At 38.8% G+C, this 15,100-nt stretch overlaps 1 protein-coding gene across 1 annotated transcript; it reads right to left on the minus strand.

Moving 5' to 3' along the window:
* Positions 1 to 5,585: 5,585 nt before the first annotated feature.
* On the minus strand, positions 5,586 to 14,255 carry LOC119737399 (synaptogyrin-3-like). Its single transcript, XM_038211724.1, has 4 exons — positions 13,723 to 14,255; positions 11,699 to 11,936; positions 9,370 to 9,512; positions 5,586 to 6,449 (listed from the first exon to the last, which is right to left on the minus strand). Exons 1-4 carry the CDS (start codon positions 13,822 to 13,824, stop codon positions 6,258 to 6,260), a joined length of 675 nt encoding a protein of 224 aa, XP_038067652.1. The 5' UTR covers positions 13,825 to 14,255; the 3' UTR covers positions 5,586 to 6,257.
* Between the last annotated feature and the right edge of the window lie 845 nt (positions 14,256 to 15,100).

The following is a 15,100-nucleotide window of genomic DNA, read 5'->3' on the forward strand; positions in this document are numbered from 1 at the left end:
TCCCTTTTTAGTCTGGTAATCCATCCATTTGACAGTAGTTAGTATAGCGCCCTCTGTTGGCCACATGCGTAACAATAAGAGGGTACATTTGTATTTTGCTAATTTGCTAGAATTTCCGGAAAGTTAACTTATTTCGAGTGAAAGTCGATCAGTTTTTAACGCACGCCAATAATCACGACATCAATTAATCATTAAAACGGTGAACTGTGTGGACGTCAGTGCATTGTTTCAACTCTTTCAAGAACTCCAGTCCAGGGGTCAGCAAATAAATTATCCGCAATTAAATGCTAAAATGTAGGCACTGGTTTTTTTTTCTCCGGACACTTGGCATCCATAAAAATCAATAGGTATTGGGGGGGGGGGGGGTGGACGTACCATACTTTAAATGGGGGCGCTATTCAAATCTACACCCATAACAAAGTTGGCTTTGTCTGAATTTTGTGCGCAGGATATTCTTACAAGAATAAAAATTGGTGTGTTAAAGCAGTTATTTTGAAGGTATTTCTATGAAAAAAAAAAACAAGGAAGAGCTGGGGGGGGTTGACTAAAAGAAGAGTTTTTCTGCTTTTTAAGAGAAGTGGACCTCGACGACCAATTTTTTTTATTGGTGGGGAGGATTGGCTGGCGTCAACAGAGCGTAACATCATAATGTCTTAGGACTTGCACAGCTGATAAACCATCCAATACAATATAGCCACACTTGACATCTTCAGTTTCAGAGTGAATGAAAGGGTTGTGGAAACACCATGTGCGAATATTTAATCAACTAAGTCGAGAATGGTTCTGAAAAGAACCGGATGTATAAACTCGACGTTCTCGTCAGTTTGCTCTGACCGTCTTCAGGAGAGTGCCTAAACTCTAAGAAAGTGAACACTTAAGTAGCAAAAGAAGTGTGGATGCCAAGTAGCCGGGAGGCTGGGAGCTATTTTAGAGCTCTTCCATTTCAGATACCCATTATTTGTTTTCACACACCTGGTATTTTGGTTGTCACAACAAAATGGAACAATATGTGAAATTAAAACTCATTTAAGGTAGGAGACCAAAGAAACATACAGCTGCCAAAAACAAAACAAAACCATGACAAAACAAACACTGTGTGATAAAACCTCAAGATTATTGACCAGAACAGTTTTTAACTGATAATTTATTTGCACCATTCGAGGAAGGAAATCTTAAGAAATCTGATATAATCCAAAAATGTACAAACAATCAAACCGCATAAATCAAAACAAATTATTCGACATTAGCTGATATCTTTCCAAATCTAAATGTCTGGAATATTATCTCCCTTAAAATATGATTTGTATCATGTAAATTAATGCGTTAATGTTATCTCTTAACATTCTCAGACAATTGGGTAATTGCATGGCAATCATCGTATTGAGCTGTTACCATTTTTAAATATTAACAAGAACCTTATGCTGGCAAAAAGAGTGCAAAAATTACAAATATCATTGCCTCAGTTAAACTTAGGAGTCAATGCAACGCAAAACTTTGAGAAAGTACCACATATTTGACATTACTATCATTATTCACCCAATTTGAAGTGAATATTATACATGTAGGATTGTTAATAAAACCATTGTAAATATTTCATGATCTAATATATGCTAAATTGTTAATTAATTAATTTGTGAATTTGTCTCTTACTTCTACATTAATTTCTAGTTCCTTGCTTCATTGACATTTAGACTGTTTCTTTTGATTCATCTTTCATGTTCATGATGTTCTAGGTTTCCTCCATGTCTTTTGGTTGTTGTTGATTTATGATTAATGAATAAAAGACATGAATTAATATATTATATATGCAATTGTGCACTGATCCTTTATTCATGTAAGCAATTGATATTCTTTCGTTATGCATATATATCATGTTGCAACATTGTACTGGGAATATACAATTACATGCCCACAGAGCAAACGTAACTACTGAAACTGCAACCACTCAGAAGAGCTAACCAAACACCCATCAGAAGCCACTTCATGTTTGACCACAGCTGATTTGAAGAATCAGTTCTGTATTATAAGCAACTTCCTTATTTTACACTTTGGCCGACAAAAAACATCTATCATCAGAACTCCAACATGTTTTTTTAGCTTATGCAGAAGGGTTTGAATAATTTATAATCATATAAACAATTTACAGAAAGAAGAATATTTCAGCTTTATTATCGTCTTTGGCCTTCAGACACTGCACAATTTAGCTGGGCTTATTTGTAAAAGCATTAAAACAGTACTCCAACAACATTAACATTTTTTTCTAAGCATATAAACCTGATCCATATTAATATAAAAACGTACTACTCGGTACTCATGTCTACATAACCATCAGTGAAAAATCATGCGTTAGCTGATCACTGTACAACACATTTCTATTCCTGGGGACAAAAACATGGACAAAACCCAGGTATTAAAAGAATACAATCATAATCTTGAAAACAATTAACTTTCTTCAATCAAAAATCGCAAAGTACATGTATGTACAGAACTAAACTGCTACTGCAACAAGCAAAGGAAAGTCTGCAAATTTACCAAGAAAATATTTTGAAGGTTTCAGGAGTGAGACAGGGGCAAAAATGGAAAAATCCAAGAAATAATCGACACGGGGTTTGAGAGTTGCCGAGGGCCCAAGAACAACATATGGTATATGGAATATGTTTTGGCCTAAAGGCATCCTAGAAAGTACCCATTTCTTTTTGTTCCACATAAACCTTTGCAGGTAAAACCACAGGAATTCCAGCTTTCAAAAGGGATTCTTTAAAAAATGTTGAAATCAAGACAAATGCTGACAAATCTTGAAATCTCTCCCCTGGGCTTTACGTGAGCAGCCGCATCTTATCTGCTGGAAAGCAGGTAAACATTACTATATTTGGCTCAAAAAGCCTCAATGATGAAATGATAATAATGTACATTTGAAAACCTGACTTAAGTGAACCAAGCACTGCTTCTTCTACACTAAGTGTTCAGATATCATGGTGATCACTATAAAACACTCATGCACATTGTCACAAGATGCCTTAAACCTTGTGAAACTTCGCATCCACAAATTGTTGCATATGATCTCATAAATTTACAAATTCATTTTCTTGAACATGAAATATTTTTAGTCAGATGTTCTCATCGAGATTAAATTAAACTGTGTATATTGCTTCAAATACAGTCCATTTTTTTTCTAAACATAATGTAGTCCATAACATTGTTTCTTCCTAACTATCACCTAAACTACAATAAAATATAATCCTTAATAAATCCACCTCTTAAAGAATATTCCAAACGGAAAAAAAACAGAGTTATACTCATGAGCTGTATTCATTAATCAATTAATTAACTACTTACCCAAACCATTAAAGATAACAATTTGTTAATTATCCTCATGATCCAAAAGTGTCTCTTATTGTTGTTACTGCAATCGTGCTACACAGAGGTAAAAGTAGGGAACTGCCTAAAACACAAATCGATATTCCCAATAATTTTGCTCAGACAAGTAACATGCTGAGCAAACTCTCTGAAAACCAATTACAATCGATTCCCGTTACTACAAACACAGCCCGACCTAGCCAAATTAATGTTTGCTGTACCCCAATTTTGTATTAACTTAAAAGGGAATGTACAACATTTGCTTTTGCTGCAATTTTCAGTAATACCGGTAAATGGATTTGGAGGATTAGTATATTATAGCAAATATTGTTACACTGACTTGTTTCACGTTTTGGGTTCGTACAAATATAGATGCTGGAAAAACTAAGAAAACCTATCACATTTTCTAGTCTGGTTCCCTGACCCCACTTAAGATGAAACAGAACAATTTATATAATTTATATAATCAGAGAATCAGGCTGCATCCGAATCAACTGTCTAGAGCTAGGTCTAGGTCTGCGCCCATTGAAAATACGCGGGGACGCACTGACAATAGACGTAGCCGTAGCTCTGGAAGCCCGTTTCGGACACGGCCTCAGTCTAGCAGGCTTGTTGTCTTCACAGGTGTGTAATCAATTGCAAAGAAAATGCAGACAACCTAAATATGAAAATTTAGGAGCACGTTTTGAAAAGAAAAAGCCAGTTTTCTCCAATGCTGGTTGGCCGACTGGCGTTGGAAAAATACAGTTTTTCTTGAAAATGTCAGCACACCAGGAGCCACAACTTTACGGGATGCTTTAGACTGTCATTCCCAAACAATCCAGTAAGATATTTCGTGATAATTTGATCATTTCGTTTTTTGATGTTTGCAAATGTTATAAGATGGAATTTTTTTTTTTGCGTTCCTTTGCAAATGTTGTATCTTCCCTTTAAGAGGCGCGCTAGTCCCATTCATTGTGCATATAAATGTGCCTTCAGGACCAAGTCACCAAGGATTTCGTCAGCATACCCAGAATTTGTATCAATCCTAACCGAACTCAACCCATCAAAGTTCAACAGCAGGTTTTGTTTAAATCTGTTGGAATAGGTACAGTACGCCTATTGGTCTTTTACACTGGGGTTGGCATATATATACCTCCAGAAACTAAGTCCAACAGCGTGTGTGTACAATTTCCCATGTGGGTGTTGGAATTTGCCAGAATAGATGTGGTTCCTAGTAAATTAGGCTGGGGAGTTAGGGTTAAGTTACAGAGTTTGTATTAACATAAACGAAAGTCGGCTGTACCGCTCCACTCCGTAACATTTTAGATGGTTCCGATCTTTTCTAAGAAAATTTTTACGTGGTAAGGAAATTTACTGAAAACTAGCTTTCTAGATTCTGTGGCATATATTCCAAATCATATACACAACTGTATGCCTGCAAACTTGTTATCACAGCACATTTACAAAACAACCACATGTACAATGAATGTAACAGCAAAATAAGAATGTTGCGCCGATATTAGAAAATATCTTGATCGATATTTAAAAAACTTTTCAAAAACATTTTTATAGCAGTACTATGCATTTGGTTTCCAGCACATGAATCCAACACTTATCACAGTTGCATTCCTTTCCTGGTTCCTCTTAACCCCAACCACCCCATTTCCATCAAAATCCATCCCCAATTATGGTGGAGTTTGGAGACTTGGTCCAGGAGACTTAATATTGATGGAATATAATGGACTTGGGCCTAATGGCCTGAAGCAGAGCTTGGGGTATCCAGTTGATTTTGCCTAGCTTCTTGCACTGCTATTGTGATAAAAGCCAAGTGTAGCAAGTCCATGAATGTCAACCAGTGCGTCAGTGGTGGATTCCATTATGTTATGTACAGTTTTGCATTGGAAGCACAGTGATTGGTGGATTTTGATGGACTTGGTCCAGTTCCTACTAAAAGACGCTAGGGAGTTAGTGGTTAAGAGATACATTTTCGTACCATCTGGTGTTTCATTAATTTTGTTCTTTCACTTAAATCATATATTGTTGGAAGTGTTGAGCATAGTAATCCTAAAACAAGAAGGGACACATTTCAAATGGTTTTTTTGGTCCTATACTGAAAACGTTTCACACAATACCACTCATCGATTCTCAGATCTGGCTCAACACACATAAAAGGACTGATCCCATTCTGTACGCATTCAAGATAATATATATGTATGCAAACAACAATTTAGTCTCTTTTTATAGGCATATCCTCTGAAGATGCTTGAATTTATACAATAAAACTTATGACATCTCAACTCCACTTTCATTGTATCATTCAAAATGTATCAAAGCGTATCAAAACTGCATTTATAGCCTAGGCATTATACTGCAGTCCGAGATATATATGTACACGTTCCTGTGCAATATGTATCATATGACCCCATTCATTGTACTTATACAGTATGTAATATGAGTTTTATCGCCTCATTTCATTCTTCCATACGTGTACTTTAATGTGCAATGCATTACGTATGATATGCATTAATGCAAACCATGTGTAACTATAGTGCTAAGGGTCTATGAAATACAGAGCTACAGTGATATTCATCGACTTTACAGCCGAGACTATGAATTTCAACAAAAAAAAGGCATATATCATTATAATTTCTCCATTTTATTAAAATGCTGTAAATGAAAAGTGCTATCAAAATTGCTAAAATCACACTTGTACGATACACAGGTATTGATGGTTAAGAAAGCATAACACAACAATCAATTCATCAAGAAGTGTATGCAGTACAAAAGCTGGTCCCTCATCAATTACAAATCCATCCCAAATTCAATACCAAAACTTTCATTTTCATAATTTCCTTTCATCTGAAGAAAAATAAATCTGGTTCCTCTGCAGCCATTCCCTTCTGCGTCGAGCGACTCACCTAGTAGGTTGGCGACTGGAACTGCGAGTCCGGTACCTCCGTTTTCTCCGAGAAGGGGGGTTGCTGGTAGGAGTCGCCACCGGTAACCTGCCCGCTTGGTTGGGGTGCACCGCCTTCTGGTTCGTAGCTCTGTGAGAAGGCTGCCTGGGCGCCCTGCCTGTACCTCAGGAAGGCCAGAACCGTCAGGCCGGCCTGGAGTGCCAGCACAAAGTTCAAAAGGTACAACAGAAAGAAGCAAAATTAAATATTTTCATTTTGCAATTTAAAAAAAATGCTGGTCTACCTTAAACATATTTGTTTTTGATTTGAAACAGAAGCAGAATTAAACATTTTGCAATTTACAACTCCGGCAAGTTTCTACACAAGTCTTCCATGTATGTGACAATGACATCAAATTAAAATCACATTGCATTCTCACTGATGTGGACTATGACCTGCAGGGGCCAATTTTAAGCACAAAAATGTGCTTAGCACAAAAAGATTCTGGCATTTAAAAGCAGGTTACCAGCCAAAACTCCATGCGATATATATTGCTCGTGAATAGTATTCAGCTATTGTTTGCTTAGCATGAAAATCACATGGAGTTTTGGCTGGTAACCTGCTTTTATAAGCCAAATTTTTTTTGTGCTCAGCAAATTTGTGTGCTTAGCAGCGCCGTAAAATTCGGCCCAGCTAGACTTAACGAAGGGTTGTAGTACTTGCCTCGCCTACCAACCATCTCTAGTGACTTTGGTTTGAATATCAACAAGTACACAATGAGGATCGGGGTCAACCTCGTTCCCATGGGGTCGAGCAGTACACTCCGACTACCTGCTCTCTAATCCTGGTACTATTAGATCATTTGCACGTTCAAATATCTTGTACATCTTAATCAGTACGGAATAGTCTGGTGCCTGGCTAATTAAATCAGTGTTTGGTTTTAGTATGCTGTGTCCAGGGTACAGACGGATTTTATTCGTTGCAGCTTCAGATCCAAAATATCCGAATTTTTACCCATCCAATATGTAGTATTACATTACAAAGTACAAACTATTAAATGCAAAATGGAAAAGGGAGGAGTGGACGGCCCGGCAGGATTACTTCACAATGAAAATTAAAACAGATAATGGAGGTTTGTGGTTTAGGTCCAAGCTTAGTCAAACTTTCATGGTTGATTCCAATTCAAAAAGATCGGAAAAAAACCTTCTACATTAACATGTACTTGAAAAGGACATGACTGACGAAATTTCAAACCCCTGAAATACAATTCCCAATTGACAAAAAAAAAATGTGGGGAGATCTCAAAACATACAGACTATGATGAAAGGTCAAGGGTCAAGTTTGTAATCAGACACATGTACCTATTGGGATGACCCATTATCTGATAATCAGACAATATAAAGGTAGCTTGCGCACAGTTTACCACCCAAGCCCACATGACATCATGCAGTGATTCATAATCACGCCTGAGTTACTATGGGTCCAGGGTTCAAGTTTTAAAAAAAACATAGCATGGGAAAACTATAATACCGGAATCTTATACAGGGTGGATACAAAATAACAAAACCGATATTATTGCTAATTGGAACAGAAGTAGGGCATAAATATGAATCAAAGGGAGATATTCTCTGTTAGGGTTGAATCTTCTCTTTAAAATGACACCCTGATTATGTCATTACATTTACGACTAACTGAGCAGTGACCAATTTTATGAAAGGGTCTATTTGGAGAATTTAACCCTAACAGAGGATACATCCCTTTGATTCACATGTGCCCTACTTCTGTTCCAATTAGCAATAATATGTCGGTTTCGGTTTTTTTTATCCACCCTGTATAGCACATGCATCTATTCTACGAACAATAAGGTACCCAAGGCGCTGGTAATTATGTCTATTTTTAAAGACGGGTAAATGAAGTTTACGAAAAATGTGAGACCCATTATGTTAGCACATTTAAGGTGCTGCGGCGTATATTGCAGCCACTGTCAGAAACAACGGCGTAAACCCCTTCTCTTAGCAATAACTGTTACTGGGTTCTTCAATCTGCATTACACAACACAGGGGACCTACGGCTTAACGTCCCATCCGAAGGACGAAGCAATAATGGTAAAGTGCCTTGCGCAAGAGCACAAGCACCATGTTCCACACTGCACACGAGTCGAACACCGTAACCATTGGACCACAGCACCCCACCCTAACTATATTCTATCAGTCATTTGCAATTTCTGATTGTTGCAGTAAACTTTGTGCTGCCCATGTAAGTGACTCGGTACGAGTTTGTTTTACATGCCTTATATCTTCTGACTGCCATATTTTCTTTACAACACCGGAATATTAAAGAGGTTGTGCAATGCTGAAAGTCGTTTTGTTTTTCTATATTTTTTTTATTGTAGAGTAGACCCATATATATCATAATGACAAACATCCATTCTTTTGTAATGTGCATTTATATGTAACTTATAAAACTGAAATTCATCGAGTAATTTGTTGGTTCGGCGAGCGCATAATTGAAATCAACAGTCGTCGGGTTCTTCGTAAAATCAGAAAAATCGTGACTTAATAAACAGGACTCGTTTATACTACGCTGCATAGGGAGTCCTGTTTATTACGTCACAATTTACTATGTTTTGTTTGCTGCCCCCAACGACGACTTTTACACAAATTGCACGTTCGGGTCGAAACAGGACCTAAAAAACAGCTCTCAAAAGTACCTTTTGTATTCATTTCATGACAGAAACAATAGTCGTTTTTATTTCATCACACCTTAGGCTACATATACCCGAAAAATGACGGAAATGTCTTCGAGCATTCCACACCCTCTTAAATGTTGTACTTTGAAACCATGAGGCGCAGATGCAGCTGTGATGAGTGTGTTGTGAATGTAGGACTATGAAATACTGACTCACTGGTAGTATTGCGCATGCCTACGTGAGGATTGTGAACGTTCAACCAATAAAACGATAAAAGGCACTGGATTTCACAGGAGTCTACATTTCATGTGACACTGGAAAAGTGTTTAAGACCAGCAAGCCATGTCTTTATCATCCGTTTAAAACCGGCCACGTGACGGGCTCTCGACCAATGGGAGGGGAAACTGTCTGGGGCATTTATGAATAGAACATACAAGTCATTACCCAAGGAATAATGGAGAAAAAGCTGAAAGCGATGGCAGCACGAGCCTGTCCGGCACCAGCTATTTCACCAAATTCAGCTGGAGCACGTCTCCAGGCATCAGTCAGGTAACAGAAGCAAACGAACCACATAAACGTCCAGAGGCCTGAAAACCAACCAACCAACAAGAAAATGTATCAATCCATGTGAAGATCACCTAATTTTGTTTAAATCAAGACTGGAAAAACTGTTATCATTCAAACCACTTAACCATATTATTCCCTTGCATGATTTACTAGGAACCTAGCCCCATAAATGTGGCCTATTTACTGGACTGCCTCCGTAAACATAGGCCACACGTCCACATGTACAAAAAACGTGTCGACTTTGGCAAATTTTGATTTTCAAATTTAGGCTTAGTTTGTAGGATTTTTTTTGCTTTAGAAGCATACTCACCCTCTTTATAGGCTAATCAGAAAGTGCTACCTTTTTCAGATGTATATTTTTCGTGAAATTTCCAGATTCATTTTTACACGTTTGCGTATCAAAATTTCAACATGAAATTTCACAAAAATTAGACATCTGAAAAAGGCAGCACTTTCTGATTAGCCTATAAAGTGGGTGAGTATGCTTCTAAAGCAAAAAAAATCCTACAAACTAAGCCTAAATGTGAAAATTAAAATTTGGCAAAGTCGACACGTTTTTTGTACATGTGGACGTGTGGCCTATGTTTACGGAGGCAGTCCAGTAAATAGGCCACATTTATGGGGCTACTAGGAACCATACCCATCCTGGCACATTCCAACACCATATGGGAAACTGCACACACATATTTCTGACTTTGATTCTGGCGGTGTGCCAACCCAATGTAAAAGGCTGCCAGTTTAAGGGTACTGTACCCATCCTGACAGATTCCAACAAAACATGCCGTTGGGGTTTGATGGGTTGAATTCTGTTAGGGTTAAGAAATCTTTTCCACATGGTAGCTGTGGAAGCAGGGACTTTTCTGTGTCCACTGACATAATTAGTACTCAATGACTATAATTATGTTTAATGACACAGAAACCAGACTTTACCGATACCCTTAAATACTGCGCGAATATGAATGAGAAAATAAGGATCAATAATTAATATTTAATACCTTGATCGTCTGCAGCACAAAAGGCAAACTCAACCTAAATGTACAGACTACAAGCAGGCCAAGCTTAACCATCAAATTTACTCTCTCGATAATAATTTTAAGGTTCTGTAACATGCATGAACGTTAATTGAAATTAGTCCGAGTAACTTGGACCCAACTTATCGCCTTTTTAAAAATTTGGACATGGTCTGGCGATAGTAGGGTCCAAGCTCATTCCTCGACCTAGACAACACAGTCACTGACAGTCCCAAAAACCAACATTTTCCAACAAAAAACATCAGATTTCACCTTCAAAACGGCCTCCAAATTACTAGATATGTCACCTGAGGTACAAGTAGACATAGATGATTAAGATGGTTGTACTTAAGTTTACTTACGATCCGGAAAAAAAGTGAAATTTTCCGTTCAATTCTGAAGACCCCCTCTGCCTAGGTTGTCGTTGTTGTGCTCACGTTCAAAACTGCATGATAATGGCGTCTGACCTCGACCTCATGCAAATGTGTGCGGCGCGCTTGCGCATAATGCACTGCATGCATACACGGCAGATTCCCCTGCGCCGCGCCGACGACTGTTTCCTGATGTAGAGCGCTGTGTAAGTTCGCGGTACGCCTAGGAGTCGCACTGGCTAGCCAGGCGCATGGCTGGCGCTCTACATCAGGAAACAGTCGTCGGCGCGGCGCAGGGGAATCTGCCGTGCATTATGCGCAAGCGCGCCGTCCAGACATTTGCATGAGGTCGAGGTCAGACGCCATTATCATGCAGTTTTGAACGTGAGCACAACAACGACAACCTAGGCAGAGGGGGTCTTCAGAATTGAACGGAAAATTTCACTTTTTTCCGGATCGTAAGTAAACTTAAGTACAACCATCTTAATCATCTATGTCTACTTGTACCTCAGGTGACATATCTAGTAATTTGGAGGCCGTTTTGAAGGTGAAATCTGATGTTTTTTGTTGGAAAATGTTGGTTTTTGGGACTGTCAGTGACTGTGTTGTCTAGGTCGAGGAATGAGCTTGGACCCTACTATCGCCAGACCATGTCCAAATTTTTAAAAAGGCGATAAGTTGGGTCCAAGTTACTCGGACTAAATTGAAATGTAGCTCACAGAGTAAATTGGTCCATTCACTATCCCCTTCTAATTGTGTTTTTGTAAACAGACCCTTGGGATTGAAAATAGGAAAGTATTAAATTAAATTCCTCTTCACTTTTACCTGAAAATGCCAAGTCAGCTATGACAGCATATTTCCTCATCTGCACATTGCTTAAGTTGTCAAACATAATATCAACGACAAGGAATCCCATGCAAGCCAGAAAGGCAAAGACACCAATGGTGATCCCAAAATTGCAGGCATTCGAATCTAAATTGAAGATGCAATATGTTCCACTTAATCCAAAGACAGACACCCATCCTTGATTTGCAATGCAGCCAAACACAATGATTGAAAACAGCTGCAAAAGAAACAAGAAATAAAAGACGTTGTTAATTACAAGTGAAATGAAACAAACACACTGATCATATTTGTGAACGTGGTATGCCCTAGCCCCATAAATGTATCTCAAATATCGGTACTGGATTTTGTATGTATACATGACTTGAGTCCAGTAACTGAGACAAATTTGCGGGCTACAATTTAGATACATGTATATGCCCCATTATCATCTTAGCTATAATTGTCCAAACTTTTGTTGTAGAATGTACATGTACAGTATGTATCTCAATGTTCAGTTCTGATGTTGTGTTAGTCTATCTAAAGCCTATAGGTTCAAAAGTTGCATACCGGTACGTGTACATGTACATCTTGGGGCTTGAAATATTACTTTAATATTACTATTAATTAAAGATAGTGGATATTTTGCCGAAGGTAATGACGGCAATCTAACGATTACTAAAGGTTTGCCGGCGGCAATCCATATCAACAGAGGGCGCTGTACTCTTTAAAATAGGGCTGAATTATAAGATGTATTAAATTCCCACCAAAAGTTGTGTAGCACATTTGGTGTAATGGTTAAGCAAAGGCTCTAGTAAGCAGGATAACTCGCGTTCGATTCCGACCGCACCACATTTTTATTTATTTTTTTTCTCATCCCCAAATAAATAAGAATATTCTTCTTTTATTATTTTAACATGTCTCAAACATTTTTTTGCAGAGTATTAGGCCTACATTTCCTTTTTCAGATTTGTGGCTCTGGAGGATTTTTTTTAAAATGGAAATAAAGTCCGAAATTATAAAATGGTCTGAATCCCATCTTGTGAATACGAGGTAACAACGATAATTTTGGCATGGAGCCAGACTAAAACTTGTCACCGGAAAATGTTTAAGTACAAAAAAAACAGTAACTGCGCATGTTCAGCGCATATCCGGCTAGCCCCATAAATGTGGCCTATTTACTGGACTGCCTCCGTAAACATAGGCCACACATCCACATGTACAAAAATCGTGTCGACGGAGCCAAATTTTGATTTTCACATTTAGGCTTAGTTTGTAGGTTTTTTTTGCTTTAGAAGCATACTCACCCTCTTTACAGGCTAATCAGAAAGTGCTGCCTTTTTCAGATGTCTAATTTTTGTGAAATTTCATGTTGAAATTTTGATACGCAAACGTGTAAAAATGAATCTGGAAATTTCACGAAATATACATCTGAAAAAGGCAGCACTTTCTGATTAGCCTATAAAGAGGGTGAGTATGCTTCTAAAGCAAAAAAAACCTACAAACTAAGCCTAAATGTGAAAATCAAAATTTTGCTCCGTCGACACGATATTTGTACATGTGGATGTGTGGCCTATGTTTACGGAGGCAGTCCAGTAAATAGGCCACATTTATGGGGCTAATATCCGGCAAACTAACGTTTTCTAAAGGTTTGCCGTCTCCGGCAAAATATACACTGCCTTATAATAACATCAATATATTATAACAACTTATGCGTGCAAAACCAGGGGGGACAGAATTAACTGGAGGGGACAGAATTACCCGGAGGGGGACATAGCCCAGGTTGGACGAAGTCTTCATTGCAATAACGTAGGGAGGAAAGGGAGTCCACCAGGGCTAGAGGGGGACACAATTAACGGGACAGGGGGGACACTTTTACCTAGGTAATTCTTTCCCCCCCGGACACTTTTACCGGGGGACAGAATTACCGTCCACACCGGCTACGCGGATACGGAGTGGGAGTCCCTTCGAATATGCTTGAGAACGAAGCAACGGTTCCGCCCACATGCAAACGTACATGTACATACCCAAGCTACTGCACGCAAGATGACTTGAGGTTTCCTCATGATAGCGCCCGGATTTAATCCTGAACTTGACGCTTTACCAGCTCCATAAGCTCCACCCTCCATTTCAGTAATCTACACCAACCAGGAGACAATAAAAATAAGTTGATCTAACGTTTATGGATTGTGTTTTGCAGAATTCCAGATCCAGATTCGTCCGATTTTATTTGTGTGTGGCTCGGCACGCGCGGCGTGACTGTATTTTTGTGCGAGGGCCAGCAGGAGGCGGTGATCAGATCATGTTCACATACATTTAACTGTATGTATAGTCTGGCCGCGTCCACTCGCATCACACGCACGGGACATGACTGAAAATAGAAATTACGTGTAGCCATAAAATATACGGAAGCCAATTTAAGACAACGGGATGTAATCAAATCTTTTATTCACTTCGTATGCCGCTCATTGACGTTGCAAGGGGGACAAAAGGGGGCGCGCTTGCCCCCAACCCCCGGAAAAGCCAAGAAAAAAAGTAGGGAAAAAAGAGAAAAAGGAAGAAAAAGAGGCTTAAAGTTATATTAAAAATGGGGGGGGGGGGCGTTGTCCCTGCCCACCCTCGAAAAATTATAATCGAGAATATGCTGGAAAAGTACAGGGGTTTCGGGGGGATATGTGCTTTGCCCCCCCCCCCCCTAGAAAAAAAAATCCTGGCGACACCCGTGATGCCGCTTTTTCATGTCCCAAGGGTGACTGCAATAAACATATAAACATAAGGTCGCTACTGCTCCTTTCGGCGGATCACATCAATGCCATTTTTCTATGATATATTTAAAGGATATGTTCAATGAATACTTCTTAAACTTAGGAACACACTTTGTGCAACTTTCTATTCCTCTTAATGTATAAAAAAAACTATCATAGACATGCTGTTTTTGGTTGATTTTATTGAAAAGTGCTCTTCTTTGAACATTTAAAATGTTCCATTCTTTTCCGGACAACTGAGGGCGCTGTTGCTGTGGTGTCATTTCAGGAAGAGCTGTTCGTATCAGTTTAGGGGGGTTTTGGTTCAAATTGTGCCGCGAACCCAAAATTTGCTCAAATCATTTTTGACAAAGGGTTGCTCATTGGCTTACACGACACAGACCCTTTAAATATATCATAGAAAAAATGTATTTATACAACAACGAATCACCAAAGAAAATTCCAAAATTCTTGCAACTTTTGGTGCCGAATAATAGCCAGTAGCGCCAGCTTTGGATGTCGGGGGGGGGGGGGGCAACTGCACATCCGCGCCGAAATGTAGACATATTTTTTTTCCCGAACACTTGGCCTCCGTACCCACCTTCCAAATGGGGGCGCTCTTCACAACTGACCATTATGTATACTGCAAATTATTTTCACG

This window comes from Patiria miniata, unplaced genomic scaffold (genome assembly GCF_015706575.1).
Source record: "Patiria miniata isolate m_02_andy unplaced genomic scaffold, ASM1570657v1 HiC_scaffold_3, whole genome shotgun sequence".
Lineage (NCBI taxonomy): Eukaryota > Metazoa > Echinodermata > Asteroidea > Valvatida > Asterinidae > Patiria > Patiria miniata.